This window comes from Halichoeres trimaculatus, unplaced genomic scaffold (assembly GCF_033239565.1).
Source record: "Halichoeres trimaculatus isolate MK-OKI-2021-1 unplaced genomic scaffold, fHalTri1.1 fHalTri1_scaffold_17, whole genome shotgun sequence".
Lineage (NCBI taxonomy): Eukaryota > Metazoa > Chordata > Actinopteri > Labriformes > Labridae > Halichoeres > Halichoeres trimaculatus.
This window is the reverse complement of record NW_027437195.1, coordinates 5,043,994-5,066,877: the sequence shown is the minus strand read 5'-3', so window position 1 is coordinate 5,066,877 and position 22,884 is coordinate 5,043,994. Positions and strand designations below refer to the sequence as shown.

The 22,884-nt window shown below is 40.6% G+C and overlaps 1 protein-coding gene across 3 annotated transcripts in view; it reads right to left on the bottom strand.

Moving 5' to 3' along the window:
• alk (ALK receptor tyrosine kinase) overlaps positions 1-22,884 on the bottom strand; it is a 644,227-nt gene that overhangs the window by 110,423 nt on the left and 510,920 nt on the right. For all 3 annotated transcript variants that reach the window (XM_074691249.1, XM_074691250.1, XM_074691251.1), the window contains exon 6: positions 2,660-2,791. In XM_074691249.1, coding sequence (XP_074547350.1) covers positions 2,660-2,791 — 132 coding nt within the window. The remainder of the gene's footprint in view (positions 1-2,659; positions 2,792-22,884) is intronic.

Below are 22,884 nucleotides of genomic sequence, written 5' to 3'. Positions count from 1 at the left end.
TAAAGCTTCTTCATAGAGAATAGATTACTCCATCTACACCTGAAGGAAAAGACCAAAGTGCTTCATATCTTTGTTGTTGTGAATGTGGACAAGTGAGAAATTTGACAGAAGTCTATGAGTTATTTTTAGTAAGCATCAATGTAAGCATCACTCCATGTCTGTCTGTGTATCTGCTGCATCATAGGGCCAGTTGATCTAACCTTGGCTTTTTCAAAAAGTAACATTCACAAAGCAAAATAGAAATACGTTTGTTTAATCTTCTTGGGATGAATATTGTGACCAATACTGATATGATTTAACTTGATTTGAATGACTGTTTAATATGATCAACATCAGAAATGTTGTTTTTGTTTTTGTCTTGTTTTTGAGACAGGAGTGACCCCCTGTATAGATCAATTTGAACCTTTTGCCAATTGAAAAAATATTTATATTTATTTATAAAATATTTATTTTATGCTAGTATGAGCATGAACTGATCTCCCTTAAAGTGGTGTTACTGTGAAAACATTACAGTCAAGGTGTGTACCTGAGTGTATTGCTGTCATATATAAATATTTAAAGTATAAATGTAATAATAATAATAATAATAATAATAATAATAATAATAATAATAATAATAATAATAATAATAATAATAATAAAGAAATATCAGAAGAAAAAATATCTGTGGCGCCAAGAGCAGGACTTGATTATTGGAGAATTAAAGAATAAAACAAAAATTTTCTACAAATAAAATAGATTGTTCTTTTCAGGAACAGGCTGATCTGAACAGAAGACGAAGCTTTGAGCTTTCAATTTGTACAAAATCTCTGAACAAGATGTTGGACTGTCTGCACATGGTGGTGTCAGCTTCTGTGGTGTAACAGATGCTGAGCCTACACAGAGACACACAGAATCCAGATGACTGTTATTTCTGCTGTCTCGCCTTCAGTGTGTGTAACATGTTTTTCATTATATAGGCTCACTGCCCAGTTCCTCTGTCTGTCATTCTCCAGTCTTTCCTGTGCTCCCTTTGCAGCATCATGCATGTATCTGTAAAAACTGCAGCATGGAAAGTAGATTACCTGTCCCTGTTTTTAGATCATTCTTTATAAATTTGATGATCTATTAGATTTTATTTAGGGCTTAAGAAGGTAGGTATTTAATTAAAATTACTTTACCCCTTTTCCATATCATTAGTTTAGTCTCTTAACAAATTTCTTGTACATCAACACTTAAAGATAGGGGTCAACCGATCACAATTTTCTGGCTGATCACTTAAAAAGCCTGACCTGCAGATACCATTTAAAAAAATGTATTTATTGTTTTTTCTCTTTTTTTCTTTTTTTTTTAATAACTGACAGCATATATCTTCAATGTTCTAATTTTATTTTAATGAAAATAATTGAACAATACCTGTGAAACAATAAAATCTTTATGTTTTAACTTAACAACAAATAAAGTGTCCTGTTCCAAAAAGCAACAATAGCTGGCTGTCAGACCTTCCTGGAGGTTATAAGATCTGTTTCATAAGACAGGCCGATCACTGATCCCCCAAAATTAAGAAAATTGGCATCAATCGATACTTATAGATATCAGGACACTACTAGCAAGAATCTGTTATCAGATGATATATATATATATATATATATATATATATATATATATATATATATATATATATATATATATATATATATATATATATATATATATATATATATATATATATATATATATATATATATATCATATTAAAATCTGCTAACTATAGTCAACAGTGTGTGCAGCTGGCTTCATGTTTACTTATTTTCATAAAACTGGAATGTTCTATTCTGGCCCCAGCAACCAACCACACACACGCACACACACACACACTTATTACATTCAAATGGAGATTATCCCCTTGGGTTCTCCTCTCAGGCCAATTAGCTCTGATAAGTCCTCCTGTAGTAAAGAGAGGAAGTGTGTGTCTGGCTGCGATTCTCCCCCCTATCCTTACCCTCTTATCTCTCAGCTCCCCTAGTTAGCAAACCTATAAGCACATGGGAGCAGCCATCATTTTAATAAGCACCACATGCCTGGCTGACCTGCACGGCAGGCAGGAGCAAATTAATTCTGGTCAGTTTAATATGGGTGAAGAATCAAACTACACCGTGAGAAGGGAAAAAATCTCTGCTAGGTAAAGAGATTGGAATGGTTCTTCTATAGAGTGTGTAAACAATGTGGAAACACATGTAGGTATAGGACTAACAGGAGAATCCCTGCAAATCAAACTCGCACACAGAGCAGGGCCTGGGGTGCAGCACTCATGAATAAGATGTCAGCATACTTGGCTAGTGTTGCTCCTGGGCTTGGAGAGCAGCAGAAAAACAAATGTGCGAAGAGATAGAAATAACGACGCTGGAACATGTCAAGGGTGAGAAATGCTAGCCAAGCATAGCTGCGCTGCTGTTTTTTTGCTTCCCCCTTCTGCCTGTGTGTCAGGAAGCTCACGCAGTTGTTGCTCTGTTGAGCAGGATGTTACTGTTTCATCAAAGATTACTCTTTACAGCGAACCGTTTCCAACCACTCAGCTCTTCTGGTCCGGAAGCGAGTGCAGGAAGAACAGCTGACGCGTCAGCTTTCCTCTCGCATGTTGCTATCAACAGCTGTGCTCCTGTGTCGGGGGTGTACTCACGACATCGGTCTCCCTCGTCGTCGCCGAGCGGGCAGTCGGTGGTGAAGTCACACAGTTTGTCCAGCGGGATAGCCGGTCCGTCCTGACAGTGGTACTGACCCTCCAGTGTGATGTTGGGGCCGGGAGAAGACACTGGAGCAGAGGAGAAAACAGAGAAGACTCGTCAGATGAAATATCTTCTCATCGTTATTGTAAAAGTACAGCTCACAACATCAAACTGTTTCTACAGAGCAGCTGTAGCTTAGAAAATGATTTTATCGTTGGCAGCAAATCAGAAGAGGACAAACAAAAAAATCTGCTTTTGGAGCGGAGGAGAAAACAGTATCCCATTATGTTCTGTGTTTACTTACTGAGTATCGCTGCGAGATTTATGTGAGAGACCAAACACAAATCAGCAGCTCGGGGAAACGTAACTTACAGACAGTAGGAAAAATATGCAGTAGCTACATAAAAGTACATCAGTCAGTGACAAAGGCTAATATAACCTCTGACTGTAGAGCCTGTATGACACCCGCACACCGCCTGTAGCTTTATAAATAACCTGGCCCAGGCTGCATAAGCATCTGGCTTTGAATACAGTACATCTCCATCAGACAAGCAGCAAAACAATGACCTAGATACTGTAGCAGGTAGCACAAGGGGAAGGAAGAGACACACGCACACACACACTGACACCATCTGATATCAGCAGTCTGAACAACTCAACTGTAACCAGCAACATTTGCATATCTATGCAAATCAGAGAGGTGATATCTGTAGATGTGGACAGCTCACCTCCACCTCAATCATCACAAACTGATCACAGCTAAGAGAACAAAACCAGTACAGAAGGAAAAAAGAAAAACCCATCTGCTGATGTGGATCTTGTTTCTCTGCCTCCCTCATAAGGAAAAAAAGAAACGAGCAGAGATCCTTATCCTGGCTTCTCTGTAGTTTGCCCTTGATCTGTGTTATGTAGATTTGCTCTCCGTGCAGACGCTCTCCGAGTCGGAAGTGCGATAAGGTTTGGAGGCCATGACAGGAGAGGCAGCGCAGAGCTAATGCCGTTAGCCCAGCTGACAACACAGCCACTAATGCTACACTAATTCCTACATGAAGTTTGCACAAATGTATGCTTTGTTTTGCTAGTTTGCATAATGTTCAAAGTGACATGATTAGACAGCATCAGAAACACTCCGCAGTAACTCAGAGCGGCATTAGGCTGACAGACACACACACACAAACCAGCCAGGAAGAGGTGAAGTGGAGCACAGGAGACATCTGAACGGTAAATGTGCAAAGGTAATGAAAAAAGCAGAAAAAATGATCTTTTTTTTTTTTGTAAAGTGTTGATGCTTTAGTTCTTTGTTGGATGCCAAGCTTACCAGGTGGGTAAACCCTTAGCTAAAACAACCACAAAGCAGTAACACAATGATGAGCACAGGCTTCAGTTGTCATAATATTAGAACTGAAAGCTCTGAAGGATACTAAATACAATGAAATCCCCACATCTGATTAAAAATAATAATAAATATTAAATTAAAATGGACTCGTTAGCATCAAAAAATGTGATTTCTGGTGCTGGTACAGAGGAAAGTTCTTTCAGGTATGATAGTTAGTTCCTCTTTCTGTGTGTCTTTTTTTTTTCTTTCATTATGAGACTGTTAATGTTGAATTTCCTTCTGACTGAAGCTTTTACCTTTATGACCCAATTTACTCGGTCACAACATTTTTGAGATTCCATTTAAATGTTTTGTAATTTATCAGTGAATTCACACTGTCTTAACTGTATTTCAACTCTTAAACTTTATATGTGGAGAGAAGTGATTGGTTGGAGCCACACAGCCACTCCTATTTAAGATGGCTTCATTCACAGCCAGCATTTACTTAAAAAAGGTATTTGACCGAAAATGTCACTGGCCAACTTCTTTCTAGACTTCTTTCTGGAAGTTGGCCAGTGTACATGAACTTTGTTCTGATAAATATGGACTTTATTGTCTTCATCCAACACACCTGCCTGAAGAGTTGATGTGAAAAGATCTCTGCTGGTGCTGGTACAGATAAAAGACTGCAAATCATTCAGAACTCAGCTGCCCACATCATCATCATCATCATATAAATCCTCTGACCATATCACCCCTGTTCTCAACTTCACTGGCTTACTCAGGCTCCTATAAAACCATATCCACTACAAAAACTTTCTCCTCAACTATAAAGCTTTCCATAACCCTGCCTCCACTCACCACTGCAACATCTTCATGAGCTTTGGCATTTAGCATTTAGCAATAGCTGCTTAGCACCCAGACTCTGGAACTAGCTCCTCCCACACATGAGACAGTCAGACTCCATCACATTGATCAAATCCCTGCTCAAAACTCACCTGTTCAAACTGGCTTAATCACTTTAACTGAACACTGAGCACTTCACTTGTTTTTATGCAGATGTTTTGTTTTAATGATGTTTTACAGTATTTTTATCTTTTTGTAAGGTGACCTTGGGTGTCATGAAAGGTGCCTCCAAAAAAATGAATGATTACCACTGTTATTTTATTATTTATAAGGGAAACATTTTCCCTGAATATATCAGGTAGAGAAGAATATTTCTCCAAATTAAAATGTATAGTTTAGACCAGGGGTTCCCAAACTTCTCAGTCCATGACCTAAAAAATCACAGAGCCAGAGATCAACCTTCCTCTGTCATGAGACACCGACAGACAAATCCAGTAACAGACAAAAACAAAGACAGCTAATGATACTTAATAAAGCAAGGCCTGGGGACCGATTGTGGTCTGAGGTCCATTTTCGTATGGTCTCCAGCTTTCATCTTACAATGTATAAATTATGGTTCAAATAAATCACATTCTGAATTATGTGTAAAAACAAACCAACATATGTCTAGTAATGTTTCAATAAAGCTAAAGCTCTGTGTGTTCTGCAGAAACTCAACTCTTACAGCTGACGTGATTGTAACTGAATGTTTTCATTGTGATGGAAAAATGAGAGAGTTCAAAAAACACATTTGAGGACACAAAAAAAGATTGAAGTTGTGAAATAGAGCAGAAAATGCAAAACCTGGCACATAAAAACAGATCAGAATGCAGGATCAGAAATATTTGAGGCTAAAAATGTCCAAATAGTCCTGATAAAGTTCAGATCTTGATCCTAGCATTGAAAACACCCTGACATATTTAGCATTCATTGCCCTCCGCAGAAAACTGACCAACTATCATCTGCTATTGAGAGACACCTGAGGGACTGAGGCCCCATTTACACGACAACGTTTCACCTGAAAACGCTAAAAAGCAGTGAAAAAAGATCTGTGCTTAAACGGAAACGCTGATGGACTGACAACACTGTAGTAAGCATGCCAGGCCTGTAGGTGGTGCCATAACTGTCTTGTCCAGAAGCAGCTTTTGGTAGATCTCCACAGAAGTAGAGTTGAGCCCATCATCTGGTGTATTGAGAAATACCAAGTGCAAAAGTGGAGCAAAAGATGCACATTTTGTGAAAGACAGTCAGCAGATACAGCAGATTGAGCAGCACTAGCACGGCACGGTAGTTTGCAACGATCGTAACAACGGTACTGTTGTCCTGTTGTATGTGCTCACGTGGAGCGGAGGGTGATGTCAGCGTTTCCACTGAAAACAACGGCTAACTGTTTACATGGCAACTGTGTCAGCAGCGTTTCAGAAAAATCCCAGATCAGAAAAATTCAAAAGTTTGTGTTTTAAGTCGGCTGAAACGCTGTTTCTATGTAAACATGAGGCTGAAACTCAACAAAACATTTGCGTTTCACCCTAACATTGTTGTGTAAATGGCCCCTAAGCTTTGATTTCATCAGTCTGTGATGATGGCACAGGGATGTTTGAGTGACTTATTTTACAGAAATCACTTCAAGAAGTAGTCCATGAATAGTGATGTTACTTTCACAGTAAATAAATATGTCTTAAGAGATGCTAGCCCTTGGTCAATTTCACTTAATCAAATGAGGTTCTCTTCGGAAAAAGTCTGGACTCCCCTAATAGCTGAAGAGAACTAGACTACCTCTGTACACATCTTGTTGTGTTTCCTAAATTCATCTGCTGCCAATGATACCATGGACATCCAGGATTAGCTGCCTAAGAGGTCTTAAACAGAGAAATGTAGAAAACACATCAAATATTCTGTTTGCAAGATTTCATATAGAATGTAACGATCATCATACATGAATATATTCAACAATAACAGATAAAGTAAGTAATAGTAAACGGTTTTTAATTTGGAGGGAATTTCTGACTGCCAATCAGGGATTTGTGACCCTTCAGGGGTCTGGATTTAGAGGATGTGTGTGGTGTGGTGGTGTGTATCTGCAGAGCTTGTGCTCTCTGTATTTTTAAATTTTCTTCTTATTTTCTTTTGACTTCATGAGGTAGTTTTCAGCTGTTGTGCAGTGCTGTGGAGCTCACTGTCAGAAGTCTGCAGGTTGAGAGCTGTTGCTTCTCCCACTATATTTATTCAGTCTTTGAAGGCTGGATAGTGAAACCCACCCAGACCCAGCTTACCTCTTAGTTCTTTCAACCTGAGTGCTGCAAAGACTTCACCCATTGATGCACTGGTTAAAAGAGCTGGTTACTGCTATTCTGCCATTTCTGAGCACTTTTTGGAGCAGTCAGAGAGGTTTTTCAAAGAAACTGTCCTGCTAGCTGAGTTAAACCTTCACCTGAAGTCTAATTCAATGGAGCCTGGTGAATGAAGACTCTGCATGAACAGAGGAGTTTTAGTAAACTAGGGCAGATTGTTTGGCAATAAAAGGACAGTAAGTGCTTTTTTTAATAATACACAGTCATGTGTAAATTGATCATCTTGTCACTTTTTTAGAAAGACTTTTGAACAACTATCCTCTATCCAGCATGAAGAGATTTGTAGCTTGAAATGCTACAAAAACGAACTTTTAAATCCCATCAACTCTCGCATCAAGAAGCCACTGTCACAGATAAATCTGAGAGTTTAATGACGCACATTTATGCTGCTGCATGAGTCCAATAGTTTCACACTGATATAAATTAAGCCAGCTTAACGTGGTTAAATTTGTGGGTGAACTCGACTTAATTTACAAGTTAGTCTGTAAAATTTCTCATTTCAAACTCCAGCAATATGTCTAATTAATTATCTGCTCAGAAAATATTCATATTAAAAAATAATCACACAAATAAAAAAGTGGTTTTGGAACGTGACACTTGACTTAACACCACTGTTGCAAAGCTGTAGCGGTGAAATGAGAGCCCGGTCATGATGCAGTAAAGGGCAGAAACTTCACAGCTAAGGTTGATTTGCAGCACGCTCTCCTCCTCCTCCTCACTGTGGAGGAAAAACCTAAAGGCCCAGTGGGCGCGGCATGGGTTAGAGGGACAGGGTGACATCTTTTGAGGATGAAATCTGTCTAAGGCTGTATTCAGACCAGAAAAGTCCTTTGGTCCACTTGTTTGGTCCGGACCAAAAGCGAACTTAATTTTTTTCGTTTGGTGTGGTTTGTATTCAGATTGTACTTTTTGCAAGTGGACTATATTCTGTGAACACATCCACGTGTGTGACAATCAGTGCTCTCATTGGACAGCACTGACAAAGGGCGGCACACAGAATACAGACCCAGAAATGGAGGTAAACGTGTGTTTGTGCTCTTATTAGAGCTGCAAAATCATTTTCAGTTTCAAGAGCAGCTCCTCCAAAGCAGGCTTAACAACACCGTTTACAATTTTGGAACAGTGAAGACGAATGCGCGCAGCAAGGAGACGCTATGCTCTGCGTGTCCTGACCCACAACATGCGAGCAACAGCATGGCTAAACAGAAGACGGAGGATCAGGTATGAACCTAAAATGGTTGGGTTACGGTGGCTTTATAGGCCCAAAAGGCGTATGTATCCTGTAGTTAGTTTGGATGGACCTTGGTTTGTATTCAAACCTGCAACGGAGAACCACGAACCGCACCAGAGTTTGTTTGGAAGCGGACCGAGACCACCTCAAAAAGTGGGTCTCAGTCCGGTTGTTTGGTCCGCACCAGGGCTTGTTTGTGTCTATTCACACCTGCATGAAAAGTCTGCACCAGCGTGGGAAACGAACCCTGGTCCGTTTAAAGGGGACCAAACAGTCCAGGTCTGAATACGCCCTAAGGGTTTTCTTTAGCCTACTATTATGGCACGGCAGAGGCAGCACAGAGCAACATGCTCATGTCACTGAGTAATCCGGGAATAGAATAACTGTGACAATAAAAAAGCTTCTGTCCATGCAGAGCTGCATGAATCATGCTCCAGCACTCCTTGAACAGAGCTGAAGCCAGTGAGCAGTGCACAAGTTTCCCTGTCTTGGACTAAAGTCTCCGACACAGAGAAAGCCAAAGATAGCATCTTTAATTTCACTCCAAAGAGGCGATGCTGTTTGTTTACGACCAACTGTGTGGGTAAAAATGGGGGTTTGCTCTGTGTATTGAGTCATACTCAATACTTGCATTATGCATTCCATGCACTGGGTGGCTTCCTCTCTGTATAATGTTGACACCGCGAGCAGGACGATTAATCAAAAGGAAAAAAAGTTATGTGGAGTGCACTGAAAAGCTCTGGGCGAGGTATGTAAATGCATTGATTTATCTTGGTCCTATGACAGTGGAGTAAAAAGTGGCCACATGGCTGAACTTTGTGCTCCTGGGGCAGGTAAGTGCAGCCAGATATGGCAGCCACACTCCTGGCCTACCACAGTTCTTAAATCACACTTGTCAGAAAGTGAAAACAAGTGGGTCAGTGGGGGATGAATTGCCATTGGGAGTCTGTGAGTTTTGTTATCCGTGTGCTCAGGGGGTTGCTCTGGTGTTGTGAGGGGAATGATGTATGAGCGGTGAGGAGCCGGAGAGGGCAGTATCCAGATCCCAGCAGCCGCTGATGAATAGCTGGACAGACATTACTACGTTGGACTCAAGGTACCTGTTGAGCACGGCTGAATGCTTAGCAATTAGCGCTGCTAGCAATGAAAAACAGAAATCACTTAACCTGTAGGAGAAAGCTGAAGTCATCTCATTCTCTCAGCTTGAAAAAAGCAGATGGTAAACACTCTGGGTTCAGCCTCTTGAGTCGTATTAACAGCTGAGCAGAAAGGACTCACTAGAGCTCATTGAGTCAAGTATGTTTAATCTTTTGTACCTCACACACTGTCACAGCTTAGAGAGGGATATCGTATCAGCTGCAAGTGACACGTTCAAAGGTGTAAAAGAAAAAAACAAAACAAATAAAACAGAAAAGACACAAAAGAAAACCTTTCATGCAGCAACAACACAAAGCAGGGATCAACCACACTGTCTCTCTGTCAAAAGAAATAAATGCTGGTGAACAGGAAAGCCTACACGCCTGAAACACTATGATTACATTCCTGGACACAACATTTTGAACACAATCTGAACAGAAAAACACAGATATGTCATTAAGATTAGCTTTTGTCAGCTCTGCAAGCTTTTAAAACATTACAAACAATGTCAGCTGCCTCGCCGTATTTTTCAAGGTCCACAGGCTTTTAGAGTCACATTGCTGGTCGGCCCTGACATTGATCGCATGTTTGAAAGGCTGCAGAAACAAGAAAGAAGCAGCATGACAATGAGGCAGACATCCTGCTGCTTATTCACTGCCTTTTTGCTGCTAGTGTCCAAATGTCAGGAAGAAGTTACAAAAGTCAGGGCTATTAGTCAGAATCTATAGATTTTAAGTTGCCAGGACAGACCGGCGTCAACTTTCAGAGAACAACTACGAAACAAACAACAAACAAGTCCACAAGTGGAAGAAGTAAAAGCTGCTGCTGCCACACTTCTCCTTTGTTTGTATGTTCATGTGTTTATGAGGAGGGTCTGTCTCATTGAGTGCTCACCCCAACTTCTAAACACGGACTGTTAGACCCTCCTTCAGAACCATAACGTTTGATTTTAATGTATATAATGTAATGCAGACTTTGGTGATGGTATGCTTAAGGATTTTTTCCAAAGACCTGCTATAAAAGTACACATGAATCTGTAAGAGATGTGTGCATTTAGCTGACTGATGGATCAAACATTGCCACCCTCGCTGCTTGGCACCAGAACCATGAGCAGACGATAAATATTTGTATAACTGCAGACCTTAAGTGCTGCTCATGTTGTGTCTAAGCTGTTGCAAAGCCACCTGTCACAAGTCAGGGCTGCTGCTCCAGCTCTGTCCTCAACCATAATTCTTCATGACCCTGATGTTAAAAGCAAATAAGATATATGAGACTGTTCAGAACTATTTTTGATCTGGAAATGAATATCAAGTTGTACATAAATTAATCTGCTGTGGAGCGACGTGGAAACAGTACAACAGGGATGTGAACATTAACCTGCATGGAGGATGGATGTGTAAGTTTCTATTGAAGCTCTAGAAATAAGTCACTTTGAACATACACTACATCACCGAAAGTATCAGGACATCTGCCCTGACCCTCTGCAGCTATGACAGCTTCAACTCCTCTGGGAAGGCTTTCCACAAGTTTAAGGAGTGTGTATGGGAATTTTTGACCAGTTTCACAAATTCTTCATTCCTGAGGTCAGGTACTGATGTAGGATGGGAAGACCTGGTTTGCAGTCTTCTTTTTGATTCATCCCATAGATGCCCTATTTCAAGGGTGGCCAACGAGTCAAGGACCAAGGGCCACAAAAATTACCGTGGTACTACGCAGAGCCACAAAAAAACGTGGTCTTGCAAATGCACTTCCTCTCACAGATGAATGAAATGACATAAAATGAAAATCCTTTTTTTTTTTTTTTTTTTTTGCAATTTTCAAAGTGAGATTTATTGTGTTTGTAAGTGTGTTTAAATTTGTACTTGGAGAAGAGACAAAGTTCCATTTATCTATCTATCTATCTATCTATCTATCTATCTATCTATCTATCTATCTATCTATCTATCTATCTATCTATCTATCTATCTATCTATCTATCTATCCATTCATCCATCTACGCGTACATGAATGATTGAGAGGAGCACATGTAGAGAAAAGAAACTGAAACTTAAGTATCAATCTCATCACCCAAGTATTGATCAATACTGGTCCCAACATTTGCAACAATATATCAGTTTTATGTGTGGACCAAAAGGCAAAAAGCCACATGCGGCTCGCTAGCCACAGATTGGCCACCCCTGCCCTATCGAGTTGAGGTCAGGGCTCTGTTCATGCATGTCCTCTTCCTCAAACACACTCATCCATGTCATGATGGACCTCTCTTTGTAAACTGGTGTACAGTCAGGCTGGAACAGGAAGGGGCCACCCACAAACTGTTCCCACAAAGTTAGGAGCATGAAATTATCCAAAATGTCTTGGTATGTCAAAGCATTAAGAGTTCCTTTCACTGGAACTATGAGGGCCAAGCCCTGAAAAACAGACCCACACCATGATCCCCCTCCACCGAACTTTACACTCAGCACAGGGCAGTCAGGTAAGTACTGTTCTCCTCGCTAAACCCAGACTTGTCTACTGGACTGCCAGGCAGAAAAGTGTGGTTCATCACTACAGAGAACAGGTCTCCATAGCTCCAGAGTCCAGTGGTGGTGCTTTACACCGCTGTAGCTGGCGTTTTCCATTGCACTTGGTGGTCCAAGGCTCAGATGCTGCAGCTCGGCCGTGAAAACCTAATCTATGAAGCCCTCTACTCAGTGTTTTTAGCTAATCTGAAGATCACATGAGGTTTAAAGCTCTGTAGCTGTTGACAGACAATACAGAAAGTTGGTGACTTCTGCGCACTGTGCTCCTCAACATGTGCTGACCCTGCTCTGTGATTTTATGTGGCCGGGCACTTCATGACTGAGTTGCTGTTGTTCCAATTGGCTTCCATTTTTGGTGTTACACCACTAATAGTTGACTGTAGCATATTTAGCATTGTAGAAGTTTCATGAATGGACTTACTGCACAGAAGGCAACCTATCAGAGTCAGTGGCGTGGCATGGGGATTTTTTTTTTAGGAAGACAAGTGAGACAAAGCCTCTAATCTGTATAATTTTTAGGAAGTGTGGTACATAAAAGACTATGTTGCAGTTTGTATCGCTATTTCATGTAACAGAATGACCTATTAGAGCGCCCAGAGAGCGCTCATTTTACTTACTTTGAACACGGACACACGCCCTTTAGCTCTCCCACCCTCACTCACTCATTCACACATGTACATTGTCCTCTTGACTTAGCTCAAACATCTTATTAATTCATTCAACCGCCCACTTAAACACACAACCGGCCGCTTCATGCACACTGCTAATGTGCTAATCTCCCTGATTTCATTCAGTGGCTTGACGATGACAGTACTGTGATTTGATTGGTTTGAGGCCAAAGACAGGGTGGCTTCCCTTGACACAGTCTCGGCCAATCACAGGTGAGCAGTGTCATGACCGCAGCCTCATCTAATTGATTTATCATTCTTTTTTTTTTTCACCAAGGGACGCCAACTCGGCTTGGCTTCCTTGTGGACAACAGCGTGCAGTATCGTATTTTCGCCACGCATTCGCCACAGAACATTTACGAGGGCGCTGTTTTACACATTTTAAAATCCTCAATAAGTAGAGGAGAGAAATAAGGAAGGAATGACAGTGACCAAACAGAAGAATTATTGAAACTGTTAAAAAGGAGTATTTTCATTAAATCACAGCTATAGTCTGAAAAAAGAGGAAGCATGGCTTCCCTTGGCCTCCAGAAAAAAACGCCACTGATCACAGTTAAACTTTGTAAGCTCCTGAGAGCAACCCATTCTGTCACAAATGTTTTGAGATTGATTTTACACATCTGTGACCATGGAAGTGACTGAAATGCCTGAATTCAATGATCTGGAGGGCTGTCCTGACACTTTTGGCAATAATGAGTAAGCAGCCCCAATAGCTGACATCTGGACTCATGTGAAAGAGTAAATTCACTTAAGAAAATTTGTTTCTGTTGAAAATCATTTGGGTAGCTATGGTATGGTCTGACAGTAATTTAATATAAAATATGAGTGTATTCAGTATAGATTTAATGCAGACATTATTTTTTTTTTCTAAAGCAACCCTTATTTTTAATCTACCAGCAAAGATCAGTTTTAACAAAGAAAGGAGAAGATTCTTCACACATTTCTTAACGTTAGCTGAGACAGTTAGTTAAAGGTGTTTCTCTAATGGAGTTTTGTTTTTTATCCTCCTGTTCAGAAAAAGATGATTTTTCAGATAACCTGCCAAAACACCCGCAGTTTTCAGCTTTCATTCCTGCCATCTGCTCTCAGGATGAGAATCAAGGAAACGCTCTGCGAACAAGATCAGCATTAAAACAACAGAGAAAACAGGAATTTTAATGACAGCCTAATGCAGAATATATAAAATACATGACTGTAGTGACCTGAGAACGATGAAGTCTGGTTATAAAAAACAACTAATCCCATAAATACTTCCATCTGTGAGTAAGAACCCAAATGTCTCTCCTGTCATCACACCAGAGGAGGTTAAATGCTCTACTTTGAATGCAGCGGTTCCCTTTTTCACATGTTACACTGAAATCAATTCATCACTCAGTGTTTTTGCATAACGCTATCATTCACACCACGTTGCTGAGATTGCGTTGATAAGAGATGTTTCACTCTGCAGGGTATCCTGAGATCATGCAAAGCAGTTTGTCTCCCAAATTGAATACAATTTGTGCTTTGTTGGAAGCTGCTCTGTAGATTTGAATACAGACAGACGTGTCCTTGTTTAAGTTCAGCTGCAAAAATAAAGTCTGGAGTCAATGAGAGGGTAGACTCATGCTTTGGCTAATATGCCTTTTGTTTTTCTACAGATGAGCAGGCATGTCAGTCATATCCTGAAATCCCTCAGTGAGCTCTGAAACAAATAACACCCAGTCTGAAGATTTGCCTGGCTTTAAAGCTGCTTTTGTGCTTTGTGTGTGCAGAATGGAAATTAGCAGAAAAAAAAAAAACACACACACACACAGAAGAAAAACAGGCCGCTGCCGACTCGATCAAGTCTACTATACAATTCAGCAGTAGTTAGAACTCATTTATCCCCTTCTCCCAATTCATTATGGTGTGTTCTCTCATCTCACATGCTATAATGGAGGACCGGTCCCTGTCACAGGGGAGGGAAATCTCCAGAGATGAGAGCAAGGGCACCGCTCCTGTCTCGGCGACACACTGGAGGCAGAAACTGGAGACATTCATGGAGATATACAGCGGCTGGGATGCTGAAGATGGATGCTGCTTGAGTTCCCACTGGACAGTCGACAGGACAAGAAGTATTCGCTCATGAATTCAATTAACTGCACACAGCCACGCTCGATTGGTCAGAGCTCTGCCCAATCACTACCGCTATCTGTCATGCTCCCTGCTGGAGAGGCATCGGCTCACACAAGAAGACTGCCGGAGACAGAAAATGAAAATAGTATCTTTAAAGTCTATCCCCTGTTCAGACGTGTATTTTTTTGTGAACAGGTTTATCTTTACAATCCAGAGGCTAAGTCATTGCTGATGTTACAGATCACTGAAATCTGATCATATTATTTTAATTATTTCACCCACACCCAGACTCTCAAACAGGGTATCCTTCACTCTCTTTGTTTGGCATTAGCACTAATGATGGATTTCTTAGGTCTCCTTCATTTATTTATTTTTGAACATAAACATAACGAGTTCAGTGAAACCAGCAGACAGATAACAACATATCCCATTCACCGGTCCATCAGGGGTTTTATAATCCTCCCAATCAATGTCTGACTAACAGCCTAAACAGAGACTTTCCTCAGCAAAATACAGAAGAATGCAGATAGCATCAGTGTGACTAATGTCTGGCCTCTTTTCAGAGCTCTTTTGAAACTTTAACCTGCATGCTTTTCTTACATGTTATTGCTGTTACCAATGTTCAGTCAGAAAACCATGAGAGTGAGAATCAGAAATTTAAACTTGATGGTACAGGGAAAAGCAAGAAGTTACTGTCTTTGAGACATTTCTAGAAGTATAATCCATGAACATGAGACAGATTTGTTTACAGACATGTGTCTGATGTATAAATTCATTTATGATCAGTCACCACAAACACTCAACCCTTCAGCTCCGGATGTATCTGCACAAGTCCACTTTGAATGACCGTCATTACTAAAGAGTTTGCACAATTAAAGGGGACACATCATGCTGATCCCTGATTTAATACTTACATATAATATAATACATTTGAAAACAAGACCTTTCACCCCCTGAAATTTCAAAAAATTAGATATTGTATTTTTTCTGATATCCTAGAACGAGATTTGATGCCTCTGAAAATAGGTCATTGACATTTGGCCGCGAGATTTCCACCTTCATGACGACACGAGGATCCTTTCTTTTTATTGGAGTAATCTGATAAAGCAGCTCCTCCTCTGTGATGTCAGTTAGTCACACAACCGCCACCGAGGGATACACCCACCAAGAGCCGAGTATAAACGTATAAACTATACATGTTACGGTACTGGTTTGACTCACAACACTGAAGCGTCCTGAGATGATCTGTGTTGAGGTGGATTTTCTTCCTCATGAGCTGCAGAACCGGCCGGGTCTGAATCGGGGTCCAATACAAAAGGACGTATCCTACACTCTGCCATTTTATAAGTGCTATCAATGCCTTTTTTGAAGGCATGAAGTTTTGGCAAACAGCAAACTTGCTCGGTCTGCTCCATTCAATGTGGTGATTTTGTAAATACTGCCATGCTGCAGAAACCGCCCCCTGGCTCTACCCCCTCCGCCCCTCTGATAGAACTGACCAATCAGAGCACAAAGGGCTGTGACGTTGCGAGGTTACTGGAGGTCATTCTGGAAACGGAGCGTTTCAACGAGATCTTCAGAATGGCCTAAAATGAGGATATTGAGAACGCTATTGTGGGGCAATGAAGGAACTAAATGACTTGTACTGAGGGCAGAAATGCTTTACAGGCATCCTAGTCTGGCATAGTGAAAAGGAGAAACAAGCATGATATGTCCTCTTTAAGCTGAGATGTTGCTCTTTTAGCTGATATGTGGTTAATACAGTGATTTCGCTACACCATGAGTGCAGAGCAGATGGATAAAAGAAGTGCACAGAAAAAAACTGAGCTGAGCTTCCCAAAAAAAGAAGACCCTCCTGGGTTAAAACCCCCACTGAAATTTCTGCATGATTTCAGACCCAAGAAGCATCTGTAGGAGCGACTCCATGTGAAAATGGGTAATATTAGGATTAGTTTCAGGATGAATGAAGCTCTATCTGGTTTTTAATTTTTGTGCGTAATTGTTTGTGTAGACTGAGGCTTGTATTGTGTGGTGACTGTTTTAAACAGTGTACCAAGTCTTATTAGTACAATATGTGTCTCATTCAATGTTTACAATATAAAGTAACCTTTTAAGAACAGAGTACCATGCTGTCTTTGTACTTTCTGGCGTATGAATTTTTTGTGCCATTGTAGAATAATGTACCAAGTCTTCTTTGTACCATGTGTGAATGATTTGAGGCGTGTACTGTGTGTTAACCTTTGTAGAACAATGTGCCATGCCTTGTTTGTGCTGTACAGTGTGTGTGAGCCGCTGAATATTTTTCTTCTCTTCTTTGAGTTTGTCTCGTGATGAGAAGCAGCAATTCTCAAGTGGCTTGTGTGTGAGGTGAGAGAGAGGCCATGGGGATGCTGGAGGGTCTGGTGAGGCTCTCAGAGACCTCATTTTACAGAATAAGGTTTTAGCTTCATCCTGTAAGATTTTTTTTTTATTTGATGCGTTTCATCTTTCACTAACCCTCTAAAATCAAATTGTGTTTTTTGTGTCTTTCTTCAGTTTAAACTGTTTTACTCTCGTATAACATGCAGTACATGAAAAACAACCACCAGATATTGAAAGTTCAAAGTATTCCAGAAAAATAGGCCAAAGCACTTACTTTTAGGACATTTTCTGCCCTTTTTAGAGTCAAAGCAGTCAAACAGTCAAAAAAAAAAAAAAATCAAGGAAGAAATTTTAAGGCTCAGGCGTTAAAAGGTCAAACAATGTGTGTTGCTGAGTATGCTAAGAGGTAACTGTTCAGCTAGTTTTGAAACAGCTAATGGACTCAAGGAACTCAATACAGACCAATATTAGAGACAGTACAAGCTTGTTTTTTTTTTTTTTTTTTTCGTTTTTTTTTAAACACCACAGAAATCATGGGTCAAGGCAGACCAGTCATGTGATCACTGATTTAAACTTCTAATATAACATTCCTAAAGAGACTTAATGTAATTTAAAATGTTTTAATGCGACACTCTTTGTGATGCTTGTATAATTGTTAGTTGTTTGATGCTCAGGACACAGATGTTTCAGCTAACTCTAGATCAAGCTTTTTGTGCTCTGATTGATCTTAATAAAAGAAAAAAAAAGTCGAAGTCAGGTGATCTTTGAAGTCATCCATCCTCAAGTACAGGGGTGGAGTCAGGGGATAGACTGGATGAGGATTGGATTGTCGCTGCTATCTGCCCCATGTCTGTAAAAGACAGGAGGGTCCTCTTGGACGCCTCCCATTGTGCGTTAAATAATACAAAAAAACAAAACAAAACAAAAAAAAAAACAGGAAACCTTCAACTGGCTAAAACATGATTCAGTGACCTCATACAATAATAGTAGTAGTAATTCAACTGTTGTGTATGTGTGTATCATGTGAAAGAGAACAAATGAAACCTTCCTGGAGTATGAGCTTCATGCAGGATTTTAACTATGTTAAATGTTTGTGTGCTTCCCTTGTCACAATTAAAATTCCATCTCAAGCGTTGCATGAATTTTCACCACATTGCAAAGACTTCGGTGGATGCTCAAGATTTCCTGGAGGAGGACCTGCAGACCCTGCTCTCATTTCTCCACCGTGTTTTAAATAAACCGCACGCTGTGGGAATCAGGTGGTTTTTAAAGGAAAAATTCAATTCTATGACCTCCAGCCTTCCTGCCGTCCAGGGTTTCCCACCTAAAAATTTAACCCACCCACACTGAGAACCAAGCCGAGCAGCTACCTTTGCTTACAGAATGCCAAAGAGAGACAGAAAGCTGAGGAGCTTACAAAACGTTGTTCAAAATGCTGCAAGAAGCAGACCAACATTCATCACTACTGTCTGTGCAGAGTTCACCTGCCCCATGGCCAAGAGCAGGTCTCTGTTTACTGTGTTCACCTCTGCCTCTCAAACAGCCTCAGACACAACTCAACAAGGGTGTGAGTAGCTGCACGACATACTACAGAAGTTTATTTAACACAGATGAAGACGCTTTACTCTGGAAACACTAATCTCTGCGTACTGGGGGTGTAATGGTATGTATGTGTGTCCTGAACCGTGCATGTCGTCACATGACAAATATGCCTGAGTGGTGGAGTGGAGAGTCAACTGTTCATTGCACTTTCTGCACTTCAAACAAGGTGGAACTACTGGTTATTAGTCAACTGCCATTTAACAACAAACTACACAAAGAAGAAAAATTGCTGTGGCTAGTTCAGATGACAGACAGGGGGTAGAAGACTCGCCAGCTTCATTCAAATCAACTGTGTGAGAAAATTTACAGTTCTCTGTGAAGAACAACGATGGCGTGTAAGTGGTGTATTGGATGAGGAAAGAGTGCTTATGCAGTGTCTCAATGGAAACATGTCAAACATGCTAATGAACGCATCATCCAGATGTGCCTTTGACTGGAGCCATGCCAAAGAAAACAGGGCCCATATTCACAAAACTTCTCTGAATCTTTCCCCCTGTTTTGTAGAAGCATATAGACATCAATAAAGCTATTCGTGTTTACTTTTCAACAGCTAGGCGACGTATGCAGAGGACCCAGGATTCAAGTATTTATCAAAAGTACCTGTACCTGCCACCTCAGCCACCAGTGAGAGCGTGTCCTCAACCACAGGTGACATAGTTGCAGCAAACTGATCTGCCCTGACGACTGAACATGTAGACAAACTGCTTTTATGAAGAAAAACTTGAAATAGCATAAAGCCTGAGTACTTCTAAGTGGTACATAATGACTGACAGCTCATACCAGGTTATGTCAGGTGGTTCTAAATGAAAGTAAGTAGCCTGAACTGGTGCTTGCACTGTTGGCTAAGAACAAATAAAAAGAAACTAAGAATTATGCATGTGGGACTTTTTATTGCTTTTTCATGAGTTCAACCCCAAAACTGAGGAACATTCTTTAAACCAACACCCCCGATTTCTACTGATTCTGCAAAAACCAAACAAATGAATAAATAAATTAATTGAATGAATAATAGAATTAGCAGATTCTGAAGAGCATGGGTTTTTGTATTAAATGTTTGTTGTTAGAGAATAACAGTCCACTGATGTTACGTTGGCATTAGCACTATACAGAACAACAGTCAGGTTGGAGAGTAGGTGAGTTTCTGATGCTGTGTCTCAAACTGTGTCCTTCTTTAAGTAAACTTACATGAAGAGCACCGAGTACACTCTGCACTCACAAAGAGCAGTGAACAAAATCTTACAGGGCAGTGTTGTCTCAAATCACCGGAAGTGAGCATCATATTTCACAAAGAATTTAACCATCAACCATTGTTTGATTTGTTTCCACCCTTCCTCTGTGGAATCAAAATGATAATGTTTGGTGTTTAAAATAAAATTTGGCATTGACAAGCTGACTGCTGTTCGGCTTACTCACTGACAATATGTAAACAATATGCAAATCACATCCTCCCACCCCTTCTTCCCCAAACCCTCCCCTCCATGCTGAACGAGCGACGGAAAGTTGAAACTGAAAAAAAGACACTAAGTGAAAAAAATAAAAAATAAACTGTCATTGATCATTTTTAATTTTAACTTCAGCAGAATGTTATCAACGCCATTACCTATTTTGATGCCATAATATTTTTCTTATAATACACATCTATTAATGCCTATGTTCCTTTTTTAGTTTCAAGGTGTTTTTCAATGCCAAATTTTATTTCCAGTACCAAACATTAAAGTTATCGATTTTGGCTCCATATTCCTCTAAATAGCAAAGATGGCGACCATCAAGGGGGAGAAGTGTCCAGCGTTCCACACTTAACTTTCTGAATGCACCAGCTTAGAAATCAAGGTGCACTTTGTTTTCCCAAGCTGTCAGTGTAAACGCTCTTGTGCTCTCAAAAAGGTTAGTGTAAGTACAGAAGTACAGAGACACAGCCTGAGTACCTGTAGTAATGCTAACTTGGGTTTTACCAGGAGAATGTGAAGCTAGACCAGCTTTAGAAAATGGTCATGAAATGTTCTTTAACACCTCCTAAATGACTTTTCTACTTTTTAAGTTCCTCGGACTGTATTTACTCAATCCTGCACAGAAGAAGTCCTGGCACCACGTTCTTTAACCATGAAGTGCTTGCTCTGAAGGAAGGCAGGAGAAGTTGGCAGTCACTCCAAAATGCTTCATTGTCAGGAAGTAGCCAGTAGGAGTCCAGACTTGGAAAACCCAAACATGATTTGACAGGGATCACCAAAGCCATTCAGATTCATCCTCTGGGGAATGTCTGAACAAAATGTCTGCACAAAGAGAAATCCATTCGGAAGATGTTGAAATACTTCAGTCTGGATCAAAGTGAAAGAGTGAGTCAGGCCTCGAGTAAGGCTAAAAATAAATGACTGGAGCCTGATCATGAAGGTTTAGGTCATTTGACTAAAAAACTAGTGCACTTGATAAATGTCTGTTTTGTTACGCATGCACTTCATTACCCATAAAGTCGGGCTAAGATTAAAAACAGTGGGGATTCATTACTATTGTTCTGCTTGCCTCTGTCCAAAAGCACTTAGTGGGGTAATTTCCTGCAAATATACCAAGCTCTGACTGCCACTTTGGGCATTATCATTTGTCTGAGTGTATTCAGCTTCCACATCAAAGAATGTGTCCCACAGACAGAGCGGTCAGGGTGAGACGGTGTCTCTGTTTTGTCTGAAACCATGAGCATTTTATCACAGGGCTTTGATTTCTTCGAGCAAAATTTGTCCGTAATGTGCCGCAGTGTTCTTACTTTGAACACACGGCAGCAGAATGGATCCATTTTTCAAATTTAAAACAACAAAACAACTCTATCTCACTACACAGTGGAAAATATGTGAGATAAAAGTTATTGATTACTCCTCTCAGAGAGTTTTTCTCCTCTATGACAAATGTGACAAGACTGACAGGGGACTTCAGTTTCCTCATCACCTGATTACTGTTAGCATTCAAACTTCCTTACAGAGTTTAAGTGAATTTCATACATTGAAATCATACTGTAGCCATACACTAATTAGAATGTAAGACACAGTAAAGCTTGTCAATTTGGATTAAACGGGTGGAAGTGACTCAAACGCCAGAGTCAGTATTTCCTGCCAGCGTTTTGTGAACGAATGCCACCTCTACAGAGTGAAATGAGATTTAGGATTGCTACATCTTAATGACTGACTTTACTTCAATGATGCTTAAGTCCATAACATCCAGAAATTTCTACCTCCCTGCCAGGTCAGGGTTGATTTAGACATCTGTTCCATTTGGCGTATGTATGCTGGGAACGCTTTACTCGCTGCCCTGGGCCATTTAACACTTGCTCAATATCTTAAAATTAAACTGCCTGTGTAGATTGCCTTGGAAAGGTGCCTGAGAGAGGAACCCAGCCTGTGTTCAGGGGATGCTGCTCGCGGAGAGGCCTTAGGCAAGAGATTAGAGCTAGAGTGTGATGAAGCTCCGGGCTGCCAGATACGGCCTTGTCTTGGCGGGTTGTGTCTCCTCTTAATTGATAAGCAGAGGGGTTTGTTTTTGGGAATGACTTTTCTCTGAGCCTCTAAAGTCCATGAACAAGTGAATGACCTGCATGATCTACCTGTAAAACTAAACACACTGACTACCACCTTGAGATGAAGCACTCCATGCCCTGTACAGTCTTATTTATCCTGTGGGTTGAGAGAAGCTGACACCAACAGACTGAACAAAGTGATCTGTACCCCTCGCACTACTCATTATTGAGGACATAGTCTTCCTCCCTCCATGACCTGCTGTTCTACCAAAGGGGTGCATCCTGTGCAAGACTCATTACACCGCGGTGCACCACAAGAACTCGTTCTTGCCTGTGGCCATCAACCTTTTCCACTCCTTCCTCGGCATGTCAGACTCTGTCATCGCTCTGTTCTTGGCCTTAGTTCCCCCCTGTCAGCAGCTACATCCCACCACACATTTATAATTTATACTTTCAACTCTACAATAATTGCCTTACAGAACAATGATTCGATGCAATAATTCAACTGCTCAACACC